Below are 19,240 nucleotides of genomic sequence, written 5' to 3'. Positions count from 1 at the left end.
ATCAGAATGAATTCTTGGTGTGTGTTAATGTGCTTGAAGATTATTCAAGAGAGTTGATGAACTGTGTCTTTAACAGATAAGGTAGAGAGAGTTCAAGAAGCTTTTTGGATTTTAAGTTAGAATGGGTGGGTAGGAAGGGGAGATGACAAAGGAGAGGAAATCTGAGGATACTGCATCTCATTTTAAACACATCTTGATTCAGGAGCCTGAGGAGTAAAATAGGTAGTGATAGCATTGTGATATATTTTAGTATCAGTTACCCACTTTAAAAGCCAAATACTGGGAAAAATATCAAGTTATTTGAGGAACTGATTCCTTGGGTACTTGTTATTAAGAACTTATTCTTTGTTTTGAGATAGTTCTTCCTATGTAGTTTAGCCTGGCTTTGAATTTACTACATAGCCTACATTGGCATTTAACTTGCAATTCTGCTTTAGCCCCAAGTGTTGGGATTACAGGCATGTACCACCACAGCCAACTGAGATCTTAGTCTTAATACCCAAATAACTGCAGTCATCAGAACTTTCTGAGATCTGTTATAAGAAATATTAAAGGAAGAAATTGAGACATCTGCTTGTAGTATTGATATCTTTAGCTGGTATTACTGATATTCTTTACAGTTTTCTTCCTTGCCTTTTGAATTTAGTTGTGCAAGGCTGGCTTTAAATTGTTTTATATTCTTGTGCCTTATATTTCATTCATTTCATTTTTTGGTGGATCTGGAGGTTGAATCCAATACTTGTACATTGCTATAGTGGTTTTTTTTTTGTTTTGTTTTTGTACCGGGGATCGAACTTATGACCTTACACTTGCCAGGCAGTGTTTATGCCACTGAGCTAAATCCCAAGCTAAGCAATAGTTTTTTCTATTTTGAAATAGGGTCTTGTTATGTCTTTAGTTGCCCAGGGTAGGCTCAAGTTTGTGATCTTTTTGCCTCAGCCTCCCAGAATACTAGGATTACAGGTGTGCGTCACCACACCTGGCTTCTTTGTCTTGTTTTATTTTATTGTTGGTTTTTTGAGACAGTGTTTCACTGTGTAGTACAGGTTGGTTTTGAACTCACTATGTAATTCAGCCTGGTTTTGAACTCCCTGTGATCTTCCTGCCTCAGCCTCCCAGGTGCTGGGATTACAGGTGAGAGCCACCACAACTGGCTGCTTTTTGTCGTTTAATACTTTTATTACTGGTGGTAAACCTGTGGCATGAGCTGTTTGTATCACTGAAAGCTCTGAAAGATTCCCCCTTACTGCAGGCTTAGCTATTTTTGCAAACAGAGAAATAGCTCTAGAAATGTTAAGTGTGATGGTTTATTTCTTCTTTGTTAATTTGTGTTAAAGTGTTCTGAAACTAAAGACAGGGCAGAAAAATTCAGGAAGAAGACAATGAAATAAGACATACAGTATACCTTTGTTTCTTCATCAAATTCTTCCATGGATTCTATTAATTTCCCAGGTTCCAATTCACCCAGTGGAAAGGGGTAATCAGTTCCCAAGATGATTTTATCCTAAAAAGAGAAAATGTGTTTTTATTTGTAAATTGGTAGAATATGGAACTATGACTTTGTGATCTTTAAGCTATAAGCTTTATTATATTTATTTATTATAAGCACTCATAATAAGGTAAATCTTTCTGATTAATAGAAACATGAATCTGCTCTACATATTATTTAATGGTTCTAATTTTACTTCAACATTTTTCCAGCAGATGTCACTATTAGGTCTCCTACATTTGCATATCAACCCCCATCCTGAAGAGAGAGGGAACTAGGAAAAGGGAGAAAGGAAGAGAGTAAAAAAAGAATTAAGATATGTTACATACAGGTACCAACTTCTCATGAGGAATGTAATCGTTATATACTGCAAACATGTACTAATAAAAAACAACTGGAAAAAACTCAAGGAACTAAAATACAAAATATAATAGGCATTTATTTAATAAAATACACTTACATATTTAGATAAAATTAAGGATTCTTTCTTAAAAATGACACATCACAATTGATCCCATAATATTTGAATGTGTACTAGAGTTAAAAAAATGAGAAAAAAACCCTGAGAGATATTAAATCGATGGCAGTGTATCAAAATAAGAAAAGTACATCAAACTATATTTTTATTTTTAAAAACTTATCTCAGTGTACAAGAAATAAGTACAAGGAAATTAAATGTGACAGCATACAACTAGCCTACTAAATTATAGAAATCTGAAAATAAAGAGGAATAAAGAATTATGCTGAAATGAGATAATCTGCAAGTTATAAAGAGGAATGATCTTTTTGGTTTTTTTTTGTCTTTTTCATTTTTATTGGTACAAGGGATCGAACTCAGGATCGCACACTTGCAAGGCAGGTGCTTATGCCGCTGAGCCCCAGCCCCAAAAGGAATGATCTTGAAGTTACATTATAAAGATGAAAAAAATTAGAACAATATGTCTGCTATGCTCATTTTTCTGTTTTTAACAAAGACTTATAAGCCCAAAATATATATGCAGTCTATTTCAGGAATGGTGCCCAAGAAACAAGTAACATTAACTGCCTTAAAGGTGAGGAGACCTTTCTTTTTTTCTCTCTCATGCCCTCATTCCTTCCTCCCTCCCTCCCTTCAAGATACAGCTCATATGCAGGGTAAGTAATCCTTTTAAAATGTACAGTTCAGGGGCCTTGGTGTTTAGTATATTCATTTAAGTATAATCATTTCGAGGTAGGATAGAAAACATACTGAAAGGAGACAAGGCAAATCACAATTTTACAATTGTACTTTTAATAAAAATTGCAACTTCAAGACACAAACCTAGTTGAAAATTCCTTTTACGTGTAAGTGGACCTTTTCCTTATGGAAAACTACAGCTCTGTCATTTTTGATGGCTTCCTACCTATGAATCAGCCACCACTCTTTCCCGGTAAAAAGGACCACTGCTTGTCATCTGTAAATAGAGTCTCATCTTTCATAGAGTCACAAATCTCACAGATTTGCATCCCAGTACCCCCAAAATATACACACTCTCTAGTACAAGGTGTTTCTCTCTTGAGAGCCCTCACTGTTTCTTTGAATGTATACTTTTAAAATTGTACCTAGTAAGTTCCTTTGTATCTTTTATTTCTGGTTAGGTCTTATTTTGGGGGGAACATGTTATCTACGGATTGTCTACTCAACAATTATAGAATACACATCCTTCTCAGAACTTTCTCCAAAATAGACCACATACTAACCCATTAAGCAAGTTTACATAAATATAAAATATGCATATTATCCATGAATATAATCAAATTATATTTAATAAAACTAGAAATCAATGACAAATCAAAAATTATGCTGACATTAAACAGTCCACTCTTGAGTAATCAGGGTCACTGAAGTAATCAAGTTAGTTCCTAGAACTAAATGATAATGCTGGTACAGCAAGAGTTTACAGATACAGTGAAAACAATCCTATAAGGGAAGTTTATAGCTGTGATTGTCCACATCAGAAAAACAGTAAACCAAAATAAATAATTTAATGATGCATCTGATAATCTGAGAACAACAGAAGCCCTCCAAACAAAAATAACCAGAGCAGAAATTTATGAAGTGGCCAATACATACATGAAAAGTTGTTCAATATCTGACTGTTCTGGCTTTTATCTACATGTGCTCCCCACCCTTGCCTCATACACTCACTGATGGGACTTTTGTGAGTAGCTGGATCAAGGATGTGATGCTGGATTATGGGTGTATGATACTGGCTTAGCCCGCCTATTGGTTTAACATAATTATGGGTGTGATTGAATGGATTCACTGAAAATGGAAGACTCACCCTAGGTGTGAGTGGCACCAACTAGTAGGCTTGTAGCCTGAATGGGATGAAAAAGGAAAAGTAGAGGGAAGACTGCTGCTTCCTACTTTGGAGTCAGCTGACTATGAACTGAAACTTCTACAAAGTGTGAGCTAAAATAAACCATTTTTTAACTTGAGGGTATCAGGTACCTTGACCCAGAAATGAGAAAGTAACTGAGACAATGACCATTGGAGAAATGCAAATTAAAATAATATAGAAATTTCATTTTACTCTGGAAAGAGTGACTATGATCAAATAATAACAAGCATTGGCAAGACTATGGGGAAAAAAGTACCCTTCTATACTTTTGGTTGAAACAAACTAGTATAGTCATTATGGAAGTCAGTATGGGGATTCCTTAAAAAGCTGAAACTAGAAATTCTATTTGATCCAACTATTCCCCTACTAGGTGTCTTTTTGAAAGAGTTAAAAACATCATATTACAGTGATTCATGCATATAAATGTTGATAGCAGTGCAACTCAGATAAATCTTGGAAGTGGCCTATATGTCCATCAGCAGATGAAGGGTTAAAGGAAACATATTTATTGTTGTACTAAAATGCTAAAAAATTAAAATAGTTAAAAAGATAGTTATTAGCAGTATCGTCATTCTATGCTGTGCTTGTTACCCTAGTACCAACCACATAGTTATAGATTAACTGACCATGTTCATGCTGTTCTTTATGCATCCCCCAGTAACCTGTTTGCTGTGTCAACATTTGTTCCCTTTGTAAGAGACAAATGATGCTGGGTCAACCATTGTTCCCTTTGGGAGAGACAAATGTTCCTGGAATTAGCAGACCAAGGGCTATGAATTGGGTAACGACCCACTGTGAAATGCCTCTGACCTCAAGCAAAGGGGAACAAAGGCTACCTTGTTTCTGTTTCTCATTGCTATGTACTTAAAGGTCAATGAGCTAATCGTAAATGAACTATAAAAATCTGTCAAAATTCTAACCTAGTTGCACAGCTTTGCAAATTCCATCTGCACTGTGTCGCTGGTGCCAGCTTAAATAAAAGTGCTTCTTAAAAAAAGACGTTGTCTTGACCTGTTTTTCATCTCAGAGCCTTTTTGGGGTACAACATTTATACACAGTGAAGGTCTGTCTGTTCTGGCACAAAATAAGGGTAAATTTGAATTGAGACAATAATATTGAGTGAAATAATTCAGATATGCAAGCTTAAATATATGATCTGTCTTACATATAAAAGTAAATTAAAAAGCAAAAAAAAAGGTAGATAACAGGAATTAGGAAGACACATCTTAGTGAAGGGGGCCAAGAGATGGAGGAAGGTGGAGCAATAAAAATAATTAAAATTAGGTATATGTACCAAATCCCTATGATGAAGGTAATCATTATGAACTGTAAACATGTACTAACAAAATTTTGGAAATTAATGAGTATAGATGGTTTAAGACATTCATGATGGTCAGAGATATCATAGGAAAAAATAACTTTCCATGTCCACTGTTACAATTTTATTGTAAAATGTTCTCCAAAGCCTCATGCACTTCTAGATGAGAGTATTGAGAGTGGCTTGATCATGGGTGTAGGATATAGGATTGAGGGTGTAATATATGGGTTAGTCTACTAATTGGTGTAGCATAGTTCTGGGGGCAGATATTGAAAAGACCTAACCTGGGTATTGGTAGCACTATTCAATAGGCTTGTAGCCTGAATGAGATAGAGGGAAAGAAAGGCTTGTTGCTGCTACAGCTGCTTTTTTTCTGCTTTATTGTAGACTGTTTCTCCTCTGTCATGCCACCCTGCTAAGCTGCCCTGCCTTGGAATGAGTAGGCTGTGGGCTGAAACCTCTATAAACTGTGAACTAAAATAAACCATTTCTCTTTTTACTTGTGAGGGTTTCTTATTTTGTCTTGGCAATGACAAAAAACACCCACATCTTCAACAATCTCGAATACACCTGAATGTGATATTTTCATTCTCTTGCATTTATGAGTGAGGGTTAAATGATGCACATTGTCCATCTCTATCTCACATGAAATTCAAACTCAGATGCAACTAACTGTAAAATATCAAATGGGAAGTAATCAGTGACCCAACACGTTCTTGACCAACCTTAAAACCCATCTACATTTCACAGGAATATAATAAGTCTTTACTTATCCTTTCTTTTAGTACTCAGTTGAGTTAGAATATTTTACATTCGTTCCAGTAGTTGTTTTTAGCAAAGGAAAAAATTCCATCATGAATGAGCATAGAAAAGATAACTGTGCAAGTGAATTTCCTGAGAAGGGAATGGAATGAACATCCAATATATGTGTTTTTGAATGTTTCAATGTTTGTTACTATATTTGATCTATTGTGCCAGAATACTCTGGAGACTGGTCTTTTTACTGGCTTTTTTAGAAGCACCGGAAGATGAGCTAGAAATGATGTGCCAAAAACAAGGAATAATCTTAGAAAAATGCAAGAATGAAGAAAATGGAGGAATAGTAAGCAACAACAATTCAACCTTTTTGAGATTTGGAATTGAGACACTGGAAAATAACAATTTGGGGAAGAAAAGAAAAGACGTAGATCTCTGGGAACCAGGTAGGATCTGACAGAAAATTGGCAAGACTGAACTTGGCAAGGGACAATCTGTTCTCCCTCCTTGGCTCCTGGTTTATGGGTTGTGAGAAAAAGGGGCTAAATATACAGAGACAAATTGAAAGTGGGAGATTCTACAGAGCTTTAGGAATAAGTGCAGTGGTGGAATGGATAGGTAGATAGTGGGAACTTCAACAGCTAGCAAGTCCTTACTATACCCCTGGAGAGTGCTTGGTGGGACTTCATTCTAGTGAGGGGTTGACTATTTGAACCTAAGACTCAACAACCATGGGTCAGCTTCAATTTAGGACTCCAAATGTTACCTTCCAATGTTGAATGGGTGAGGGACAACCATGGGAGATAGCCATCATCAGGAAGCTGTGGCAGGAGACGTCCTGAAGGATTTAAGCTAAAGAATGCAGGTACCCACTGCCACAGCTATTGACCAGGCTCAGCCTGAATTGCTCTGGAATTGAAAGTGCAAAATTGGCACCCTTTCCTTAATTTTGCTGTTGCCTGTATCTGGGGTCTGACTATCTTATTTTTTTTTAAACTACCAGCATGAACAGGGACATGTCTTGATTTGAACATTACCCTAAAATTGTAGATCCTGGAAGAAAACCACATGGTCAAAATCACAGAGAAAAAATTTTTTTGAAGAGGCATTTGCTTTCATTTTTTGTCTGCTGTATTTGTGTGTGTGTGTGTGGGTAAAAATTACTGAAAAACTACCTAAAAGATCTTTTTTCTAGTAACAAAGTGTTGGACTACAAGTATCCAAAAACCTCAGCATATAACAAACAAGCAATAGGAGCATGAGAAGATAAGGCAACAAATTGACTTCTCAAAGTCCCAACTACCCCAAAGCCAAGGGACCAATGAAGGACAGAACAGTATAAGCCACGCACCCAAATTACTTGAAAGAATAGCAGAGGAGATTAGAAAACAGACCAAAGAGGTACTCAGTGGGAAGGATCATCTACTTGAGGGTACCTTACACATAAGAGAACATAAAAATGAATCCAACAGCTGGTAGATGATACAAAAAAGACTAATAATTGGAATAAATAAATCATAAGGGCACAAATGACATAAAAAAAATCTCATCACAGAAAAAAATGGCAGAAAGCTTTCCAAAAAGGGAAACATACATAGATAAGTAAGGCATATACAACCTCAGGTAGCCAAACCATTAGAGAACTTCTCCATGCCACATTACACTCAGAGTACTAGAAGTCTATCACAGGACAGAATCTTAATAACTGTTAGAGAAAGGCAGTTATTCACATATAAAGGCAAGCCCATTAGAATTATAGCAGATTTCTCTACACAAACCTTGAAGTCCAAGAAGATTTTGTGTCAATTGTCACAAGCTCCAAAAGATCACTTCCCATCCAAAAATGTGTATTCTGCAAAACTTGTTTTCAAAATTGACAGAGAAATAAGGTATTTCCATGATAAGGAGCACTTCAAGAAATTCATTATCCTCAAACCAGCATCACAAAAAATTCTGAAGAATATTCTAGAAAGTGACAATGAAGCAAAAAATGCCAGTGAGAAGAATAACAGCAGCAGCAACAACAAAACCTTGTGTGATAGGCAGCTAAGCAAAAGAAAAAAAAAAATCAGCAACAGGAACATATAATGCAATGGCAAGAATAAGTCAGTACTTCTTAATAATAACTCTTAAGGTGAATGGTTTGAGTTCCTGAAACAAAAGACATGGATTAGCAGGATGCATCAAGAAACAAAAATAATATGCAGTATAGAAGAAACACATTTTTTTAAAACCTCACAGATTAAAAATTAAGGGATTCAAAACAGTATTCCTTATAACAGTGTCCTGAAAAACAGCAGGAGTAGCTATTCAAAATTCAAGGAGAAAAAGAAAAAACAGAAAAAGGGTACTAGTAATACAAAATTTAAAAAATAAACAGTAAGAGATCACTAGTTAATAGATTACATATTCTCATCTTAGAAATAGTTGTTCAAGTTACAAAATTAAAGCATATAAAGTGGACTTTCAAACAGTGAGAGTGCAGTTTTGTTCAATGATCCAAAACTCAGTAATACGGTTATCTATCTTATACACTTAAACATATATGCAGTTATAATCTTTAGAGCACTTTCTTTTCTTTTCTTTTGTACAATGACAATTACACATTTTGGGTTTTATTACTCCCACAATTCTTACTGCTTTTTTTGAAGAGAGTAAAACCAAATGTGACATATCAGAAGAGTCAGTCAAATCAAAAGGATGGACATAATAGATAATGTAAAAACAAAATACAAGGTGATCAACAATGGTTACCATACTGCCTCTTGCTATTTTAAGAAGAATTGCCAGTTATAATAAAATTGAACAAAACAGTAAAGAATAAAACCAAAGCATTGGAGACATTACAGGACTTTGAAAGAAGATAATAATCAACCCAGAATGGGCGTCATAATGAATCTTATTGTTTTCACAGTTGTTGCCTATACTTTTGAACTTGGTACTATCGAGCAAAGCAGAATAGAGGAAAATCAGTCAAAACAAGATGGTGAAGGCAATACAGGATTTCAAATCAAGTTAATAGGAAATCAAAGTAGGTTACTATAATGTATCCTGCTATTTTTATTTTTTCCTTAATTAAAAAGATAAAAAAGTAAATAATTTAAAAAGGGGGGGATTGAGATAAGAGAGGGTATAACAACAGAACAGCGCAGGTGAAAACATAACCATTTAAGCAAAATAGTGTTTCACCACAAGATATCCTGACATAAAAATAGTTACCATAGTGTCTCTTTCCTTGAAATCTTTGAGTATAACTTCGTATACTGTAGCACCAAACATATCAAGACACTATAAAACCATTCAAGAGAATGACATTATTACAGGGTATTTAGAACTAATTAACAGAAAATGAACAATGGTTTCTGTATAATCTTCTCTATAAAAGTTTTTGCTTATATTATATATAATAAAATGCAATATGATACAACCTTTTAAGACCGATGGAAGCAGAAGAATACAAGTTTGATGGGACTTCAAAACAAGATGATACTAAATTAGCACTAGCTATTATGATGTCTTGTTTTCTCCAAAATAGCTGTTCCTACCATCCGATCTTCTCTTCCTCATTTCTGTTGAGCTCTTTTTCTGTCATTTGTTGTCAGTTTATCTTCTTCATTTCGCTTTCTGTTCCATTCATTGTGGCTTTTCTGTCACTATTTCTGGAATCTTGGTATTTTCCTTTTTTTAGAACATCCTGCAGTATTCTCTGTAGAGTTGAATTGGTGTTTGCAAATTCCCCTAGTTCCTCTTTATCCTGAAAGCACCTTGTTTTTCCATCAATTTCTAGGGACAGTTGTGCAGGATATACCAATTTTGGCTGAAGGTTATTATCTTTCAAAGCTTGAATTATTTCCCCCTACGCTCTTCGTGATTTGATGGTTTGTGCCGAGAAGTCTGCTGTAATTCTGATGGGTGTTCCCTTGTAAGTGATCTGTTTTTGTTTTTTTTTTTTTGTCTCTGACAGCTTTTAATATTCTGTTCTTATATTGGATTTCTGGAATTTTGATTATTATATGCCTGGGTGTATCTCTATTTGGGTTGTAGGTGTCTGGGGTCCTGTATGCCTCATACATCTGAGTATCTTTACCATTTGCTAAATTAGGGAAATTCTCTTGGATTATTTCCGTGAATAGCTTTTGTAGTCCATTTTTTTGTGTCCCTACTTCTTCTTTTATGTTCTTAATTCTTAAGTTATAGATCCTCTTATCATCTTCTAGCCTTTGTATTGTTGCTGTTTGTTTTTTTGTTATTTTTAAGAAGTTTTTCATTTCATGCTCCCATATTACAAAGCTGCCCTCCAGTTCAGATAATCTATCCTTAGTTTCTTTCAAGCTGTTATGCCAGTTTTCGATAGTCTTTAGTTTCCTGGTAATCTCTTTGAACCTGCTTCACGTATTCTATGGTTTCTCTATTTTCTCCATCAAACATTTCTCCCCTTTTTTTCTGTTCTTCCATTCCACCATCTGTTTTTTCTTGGGCGGTGCTTACCATTTCTCTAACTATTCTACTTATATCTTGCTTCAGGTCGTTAATAACTTCATTGCTGAACTCGTCTATGAGGCTCTGGAGATAGCGCTTTATGTCTATTGGTGCTGTGTCTGATATTGCATGTTTCTCAGGATTGGGGGCCGAGGACCCTTTCTGGTTGCTCCCTCTTCCCATATTTTTTCTTCTTTTTATACAAGTGTATATAGGAGGCCCAGGTTCTTTCTTTGTCGGTTACAGTTTGTTTGAATTGCGCCAGCTAGGTGTTCCCGCCCACTGCAGTGTACTAGGGAGACACAGACCTGGGCAGCCTATGCTGGGCCTGCCCCTCCAGGTCAACCTACTGAAGGTTTCACTGCTAGGGTGCACCTCCAGGTGCTGGGACCTGGTTTGGGCTAGCTTACTGGGTCTTAGTCAGTGGCATCACCCAAGCCAGGCACTCCCCACCAATCCTGCTTGAGAGCGGAATATGTGACTGAAGTCATTGCAGCGCCCTGTTCTGGCTAGTCTGCTTGGTCCCAGTATGTCTTTTGCTGAATTCTCTGTTCCGGCTAGTCTGCTCGGTCCCAGTATGTCCTTTGCTGAAGTCTCTATGGAAGGGTCTCTGATCCGCTCACTCACTGCAGGTTGATGCACGGCTCCTGGCCAGACACACTCTCAACTTCATTCACCGCTTCCCACTCTCAGAGCTTTCGCGCCTCTCTCCTTGCCGTGCCAATTGGGACCCAGCAGCGGCTGCAGGAAATTCAAAACGTGGCTTCCAGTGGCACAGGCCCCAGCTTCCACGCTTATCTGTTCCTGTTATATTATCAGGATTGTGTTTCCAGTTGGTTTCTCTTAGTTTAGTTCGTTCCTGGGTTGGCCTAGTATATCTCCTTTTGCTTAAGACTTCTCACCCGATACCATTCCTAGATTTTAAGTGCAGTTTCTCAGAGAGCCTCCGAAGCTGCTGCTATCTATCCGCCATGTTCTCCCGGAAGTCAGCTATTTGAAATTCAGACAATGTGAATTTGAAACCAAGACTCATCAGAAGAGACAGATCACTACAGCTGGGCATGGTAGCATATGTCTGTAATCCTGGTACTTGGGAGGCTGAGCTAGGAGATGGACCTTGAGTTTGAGGCCAGCCTGAAATACACAGACTCTGTCTAAGAAAAAAGTCAGAAAATATTGGCTAAGGGAACAGTTCAACAGGAAGAGATAACAATTAGGAACATATTCATATTCTGGCAACTCCATAAAACAAACATTTTGCTGGGTATGGTGGTGTATGCCTATAATCCCAGTACTTGGGAAGTTGAAGCCAAAGGATTACCACAAATTGAAATCTGTTCTGGGCTACACAGTGAGTTCAAGGCTGACCTGAACTACATAATAAGACCTTGTCTCCCTATCTCAAAATACCAGGGGAAAAATCCCAAACAAAAAGCAAAACAAAACAAACAATGATTATGAAAAATCAGGCGCACATCAATACAATTTTAATGGAGGCCTCAATACCCCACTGTCACGAATAGATCAACTAAACAAAATAAATCAACCAAGAATTAGTAGAATTCAAATAAATGGATGTAAAAAGATATCTACAGAGGGTTGGATCAAAAAATGACAGAATACACATTTTTCTCAGCAACAATTGGGATTTTTCTCTAAAATAGACCACTTGCTAACTCCTAAATCATGCTCACGTAAATGCAAAAGAATTGAAATTATCTCATGTACACTATCAGTGCAGTGAAACTGGAACTCATTGACAAAAGACGTCACAGAAATTATATAAAAACAAGGAAATTAACTAATATTTTCTTGAATAATTGATGGATTGCAAATGAAATTAAATAAAGAATTGGAAAATTCCTACAATCAAGTGATAGTTCTAGTGTAGAAGAAACGCATTGGGACAAAATGAAGCCAGTCCTAACAGAGATGTTTATAGTGGAGAATTCTCACTTCAGGGAAATAGAGCAAAGCCAAATAAATAACCCGGTGATCTGGCATAAGGTTCTAGAAAAACAAGAACAATACAAACCCAAAGCTAGAACAAAGAGGAAGATTATAAAGATAAGAGCAGAAATTAATGAAATTTAGACTTAAAAATTGAGATTAAATGAATTAAAGAGTTAGTTCTTTGAATAACTAAATAAAATAGACTATTAGCCAGTCTTACCAAAATGTGGAAAAGACTGAAACCCATGCAATTAGAAAAGAAACAGATAAAATCACAGTGAATTCTGTCAAAACCCAAAGGATCACTGGTAACTATTTTGAGATCCTGTACTCTAATAAAATGTAAAATTCAGAAGAATGGATAAATTTCTAGATACATGCAAACTACCAAATCTGAACCATGAATGTATAAGAATCTGGAATAATCCAATATTAGTCAATAAAATGCAATAATTAAGAAAAGAAAACAACCAACTAAGGAAAGCTGAAGTCCCAGTTGAGTCACTGCCAAATTCTGCAAGAACTTTAGAGAAAAATCTAATACCAGCACTACTCAAATTCTGGTGAAACTAAAAGGTAAGCAATACTTCCAAAGTCATTCCTGGGAGGGAGCATTATCTTGATTCCAAAACCAGTAAAAGACCCAACTAGAAAAGAACTACAAGCCAAAACCCATACCCAGAAGTTGCAGCAAATAATAAAAAAGATAATACACCATGATTGTGTAGGATTCATTCCAGTAAATAAATCAGGGATGGTTGAAGATACACAAATCAAAATGTACTAAACAAGCAAGGACACATAAATAAGCAATGACAAAAATTGCATCTTTTCAATAGATGAAGGAAAAGTATTTGACAAAATCCTACATTGGTCATTATTTAAAACCCTGAAGAAAATAGGTGTAGTAAGTCTCTCTTAGTCCAATAAAATCCATCTGTGACACGACAGTGGGCAACATGATACAAGAGACAAGCAAAAACTTTTCCTTTAAAATTAGGAATAAGACAAGGATACCCTACTACACCCTACTACAAGAACCACTCCTGTTCTATGTGGTTCTTGAGACATTAGCTAGAGCAATTAGATACGAGAAATTAAAAATGCATAGCACTAGGAAGAGAAATTAAATTATCATTATTTGCAGGTAACATTATCCTCTACATACAAGACCTCAAAAACTCCACCAAAAGACTTCTAGAATTAGTAATCAAGTTCAGAAGCATAGCAGAGTACAAACTCAACACCCTAAAATCAATAGCATTTGTGGACATCAAAAACAAAATCACCAAGAGAGAAATTTGGGAAATAACACATTTTAAAATAGCATCAAGGTAAATGAAATACTTAGAAAGTAACCTAATCAAAGAAAGGAAAGACCTCTACAGTGAAAACTATAGTACACTCAAAAAGGATATCAAAGAGAATGTCAGAAAATTGAAAGTTAGGCCCTGCTCCCAGATATGCAGAATCAATAATTGTCAAGATAATCATATTTCCAAAACTTTTATAAAGATTTCATGCCATCCCAATCAAAATACCAATAATTATAGTTTGGGCAGTGGCTGGAGTGAGGAGCTGAGCCCTGGGCAGGAAAAGACAAGCTCTTGATCTTGTAGTAACCCTAGTGGAGGACTTCTAGGAAGACAGTGTAGCAGTAAGCAACAACAATTAAGCCTTTCAAAGTTTTGGAATCCAGAACCTAGAAAATAACAAATTAGGAAAAGAAGGAGGGCAGTGGATTCCTGGAACACAGAAAGGAACTGAAGGGAAAATTGAAGACTATAGAAAAATTGAAGAGATAGACCACTAATCCAGAAAAAGGCAAGATCAATCTGCACTGTCTCCCTGGATCCTGGCTAGTGGTGTGAGAAGATAGTGAAAACAGGAGTACAGAAGCCTTCATGGAGAAACACCCTAGTGGACTAGAGTAGTGGGTGCTGTACACTACAACAGCTGCAGAGTGACTCCATTCCCAGTATATGCCATATCCCCTGGAGGAAATGCATGGTTGCATACCATTTTAGGGAGAGCTTAATTGAACCTGGGATTCAGTAGTCACTGGTTGGCTTCATCTCAGGACCTCTAGTGTTAGGATCCCACAGTGATTTGGGGAGGAACAACCACAGGAGATGTTCCTAGTTATGGAGCTGTGGTCAAATTAGCAAGAGACACCCAGAGTGTTACGAGCTAAATGATGAGGCACTACCCCCACAACAGAGGCCAGGTTCAAGCTGAATTTGTGTAGATTTGAAAGCACCAGAACCAGCACTCCACCCTGCTATTACTGCTGCCTTTCTTGGATTATCTAGCACGGATGGATCTGACTCTGACTGCCTCCCTTATTTACCAGTGAGAGCAGAGTCATGCCTTGAATTGGACAGTGCCACAAACTGCAAACTCCAGAAAATGACCATAGGCTTGAAATCACAAGTCACAGATAAATTTCTTTTTTTTGTTTTGTTTTCTTTTAAAGTTTTGGTTTGGTTTTTTGATTGCTTTTGTTTTCTTTGTAAGTGGGAACATTGTTTTTTGCTCTTATTTTAGCTTTATTCTTTTTTCCTTCTCTCCTTTATTCATCACTTTCCTCAGTTTTGGATAATCTTTTTAGTTTTGCTTCTAATGTTTTTTTCTTTGTTCATTTTTCTGTTTCTTCCTGTTTTCCCTTTTAATTTTTTCTCTTGTTAGGGTAAAATCATTCTATTAACTGGATATTTACTTTATATAATTTCCTTGAGTTGTCTAAGATTTTTGTTATATAAATATAAATTTTATATCTAGTGTCGAAAGTGTGAAACTATTACTTATTTCTGTTTGTCATTTTACATTCTGTGTTTGATGCTATTGTTACTACTGACTGTACTGTACTATTTTAGTCAAAGTGACATAGTTGTTGAGAACAGTTGATCTTCCACATATGCCAGTAGCTAGATTGGGGTTTATAAACAATACTACAGTTCAGTATCAAAAAGCTGGGTGCTAGGCTGCAACCTTTCATCTAATTAATAAAAGAGGAAAGATCCTGGGACAGCCTCAAAAGCCAAGAGTCAACTGTGCCTAGAAGACATCTCTGAAAAGTAGTCCATCCATTAAGAGGTCTCAATACTAGTAATAAATCTACCTACTATCAGCAGTTTACAAGCCTCATTACAGAAAACAAAATAAAACAACAATAATAACAACAACTAAAAAAGAAAAACAACTTGAAAGCAAGATGCAATCCAACATCCCCAACTTACACATGGCAAATCCAGGGGGCACTGAAGTGAAAGCAATCAAAAGTCACACAGCTGAACTTTTGAAATGGTAGCAGCAGAAGTAACAAAACATGAATAAATTTCTGACATAGCTAAAACATAATTACACAGATAATTAAAGAGATGATTACCATAATGAAAGAAATGGTTAGTGAATCTAGAGTAGATACCATTTTAAAAAAATAAAGTAGGGCCAAGGAGTTAGCTTAGTGGCACAACACTTGTCTGACAAGGGCAAGGCCCTGAGTTTAATTCCTGATACAAAAAAAAAAAAAAAAAAAAGAGAGAGAGAGAGGAGTTTAGGAAACACATGGAAACCATGAATTTTCAACATAGAAAAGAATTAGAATCCATGAAACAGCCTCAAGTAGAACTCCAGGAGACTAAAAAATTCTATCAAAAGTATACACAGCAGAGTCAACCAATGTGAAGATATAAGATCTGGAAGACAGGGTGTGATTGGCGATCACCAAATAAAAGACTTCCTAAAAATACAATGATATCTCAATTCATACACTTAATTCTTCCCATGATTCTGTTCACAAACCAAATTGGGTGAGAAAATCAAATTCAATGGTTAAGTTCAATGTTGACCTTATGGGAAAATTTGGTTCAGTTCTCTTGCATTTCAGTTTGAAACAAGAATTGTCAAAAGAACATACTTCGTGAACCAAGGTATCACTGTAGCAAGTGACCTTGAAAGGTCAGTCCAACAGATGATAGAATGTAAAAAAAAAACTAATATAAAATCAATTGGAATCAATGCAAAACTAGAAGACAGCACAAAGGACATAAAAATAACCCATTCACAGAATAATAGCAGAAAACTTTCTAAGCATGGAAAGAAATTTGACATACAGATAATGAGATATATAGTACTTCAATTAACCATAATCAGAAAAAAACTACACCAAGGCTTATAGTAGTCAAGATTCCAGAAATTCAACAGAAAAACAATATTGAAATTTAGAGAAAAGAAACAAATCACCTATAAGGAATCACAGAATCACAACAGACTTCTCAACACAAACCCTTAAGGAAGACTTGGAGTGAAGCATTTTAAGCCCTAAAAGAAAACAATTTCCAACCCAGATTTATGTATCCCACAAAATTAATCGTTCAAAGTTGATAGAGAATTAAGATGCTTCCATGATAAAGAATACTTGAGGGAATTCATGGTCACCAGCACTCCAAAAATTTCTGAAGGATATTCTAGAAAAAGACAGTGAAGACAACAATTCCAAGAATCCCAATAGAATGAAACTAGCATGTGAGGCAAACAGTTAAACAGAAGGGAAAGAAAGGGAACCAACAACAGGAAAACAATATTTTGGCAAGGAAAGTCAATATCAGTATAACTGTCAATGTGAATGCTGTCTATTCACCAATCAAAAGAAACATCAGAATGGATCAAGAAACAAGATCCAACAATATGCTACTTACAATTACACATTTAATTAAAAAAATTCATAGACTGAAAGTCTAAAGATGGAAATCAATGTTCCATGAGATAAGATCCTAGAGAAAAGCAGGAGTAGTTACTCCATTTGCAGAAAAATTGGATTTAAAGGTAAGACATAATAAGAGACGAGGTCACTACATCCTTGTTAAGGGAAGAGATAATCATAAACACATATACGCCAAATACCAGTGCACCCAACTGTATAAAGCAAATACAATACATATGAAAAATCAAGTAAGCACTAATACAATTATAATGGGGTACCTGTCTTGGTTACTTTTCTGTCATTGCCAGGACAAAATATCTGACACACAAAATAAAGAAACGTTTACTTAGCTCATTGTTTGAACAGGTTTCAGACCATAATCAGCTGGCTCCAAGGCATGGTGGAATGGCACTGGGGCAACACTTAAGGCAACAGATAGTAAAAGCAGTCAGAACAAAAAGCTTGAGAGCCAGCCTCTTGTCCTCCCTTATATTGTATGCAGGCCACCCTCACCGCCCAGGGCAAATACAGCACTCACAAAATCTGTGTGCTCTCCTCTTTCACAGGATGAAGATATTTACAAAGTAAGGATCCTGGCTCCCTGCTGAGTCTCTTTCTTAAACTAAACTTCTCAAGTTGACATAATATATCAACCGTAACAGTTCCTCAATACTTCATTGTAAAAATAGACATATCAGCTGGAAAGAAATCAATAAAGCAGTATCAGAGCTGAACCTGTGAACAAATGACAGTAGATATTTACAGAATGTTCCATCCACAACAATAGAATAAATTGTTCTTAGCAGTACATGAGATGTTCTTCAAAATAGATCACATACTAACTCACAGAACATGCTTAAAGAAATGCAAAATAATTGAAATCCCATCCACACTATCAAATCATTGTGCAATGAAACTGGAAATCAACGGCAAAAAGAAGCCACAAGAACTACATGAACACATGAAAATTAAATAATAGCCTCCTGAACAACCAGTGGTTCACAGATGAAATTAAAGAAGAAATGAGACAACATCTACAATTAAGTGATAATGCTAATACAACATACCAGAATTTATGGAACACAATGAAAGCAATGCCTTGTACCCCCCTCCACAAATAACCTAATGTTGAACCTCATGGTTCTAGAAAAAGAATAAATCAAACCCAAAGCTTGTAAGGGAAGTAACTGTAAAGATCAGAGCAGAAATTAATGTGATTGAGACTAAGAAAATAATACAAAAAAATAAATGAATTGAAGAGTTGGGTCTTTGAAAGAATAAATAAAATTAATGAACCCTTAGCTAAGCTTATCAAAACAAGGAATGAAAAAACTAATCTGTGCAATCAGGAATGAAAAGTGAGATCACAACAGATCCTGCAGAAATCCAGAAGATCATCAGTACCTACTCTAAGAAACTGTACTCTGATAAAATGGAAAACTCAAAAATCAACAGATTCCTAGATACACATGAATTGCTAAAGCTGAATCAGGAGATATAAAAACTTTAAATAAGCCAATATAAGTCAATAAAATCGAAGATGTAATTTAAAAAACCTACCAACAAAGAAAAGCCTGGGTCATGATGGATTCACTGCTGAACTCTACAAGAAATTTAGAGAGATGATCTAATTCCTCAGACATTTTAATGACTTTGAAAGGGAAGCAATACTCTCAAATTCATTCCTGGAAGCAAGCATTACACTGATAACAAACCCAGAGAAGGATCTCACCAAAAAATAACTACAGGCCAATCTTAATAAACATAGACAACAAAATCCTCAAAAAGATATTGGCAAGTAGAAAGCAGCAAATCATCAAGATGATTATACACCATGACCAAGTAGAATTCATTCTGTGAAGGAAGGAATGGTTCAACATATGCAAATCAGTAAATGTAATATACCATATTAACAGAACCAAGGACCAAAACCATGTGATCATCTCAATAAATTCAGAGAAAGTATTTGACAAAGTCTAACACCTACTCATGATAATAAAATTAATGAACCCTTAACCAACCTTATCAAAACAAGGAATGAATGAGGTCTACAGAAAATTGGACTAGAAAGTCTTTATCTTAATCTGATAAAAGCCATAAAACCAATAGCCAACATCTTACTAACTGGTCAAAAATTGAAAACTTTCTAAAGTTAAGAACAAGATATAGATGCTTAC

General features: G+C 35.8%; 1 protein-coding gene across 3 annotated transcripts in view; it reads right to left on the bottom strand.

Annotated features, from left to right (window-relative positions):
• Acmsd (aminocarboxymuconate semialdehyde decarboxylase) overlaps positions 1 to 19,240 on the bottom strand; it is a 93,682-nt gene that overhangs the window by 1,862 nt on the left and 72,580 nt on the right. For 2 of the 3 annotated variants that reach the window (XM_013142633.2, XM_003478596.4), the window contains one exon: positions 1,406 to 1,504. In XM_013142633.2, the coding sequence (XP_012998087.1) occupies positions 1,406 to 1,504 (99 nt within the window). Of the gene's footprint in view, positions 1 to 1,405; positions 1,505 to 7,704; positions 7,892 to 19,240 lie in introns of all 3 variants that reach the window. The other variant, XR_010050775.1, reaches the window with a different exon arrangement.

The sequence above is a fragment of the Cavia porcellus genome, unplaced genomic scaffold (assembly GCF_034190915.1).
Source record: "Cavia porcellus strain 051 isolate PalLab524CR breed Dunkin Hartley unplaced genomic scaffold, mCavPor4.1 scaffold_12, whole genome shotgun sequence".
Classification (NCBI taxonomy): Eukaryota; Metazoa; Chordata; class Mammalia; order Rodentia; family Caviidae; genus Cavia; species Cavia porcellus.
Note: the sequence above shows the minus strand (reverse complement) of the source record. Positions and strands in the feature narration are given on the sequence as shown.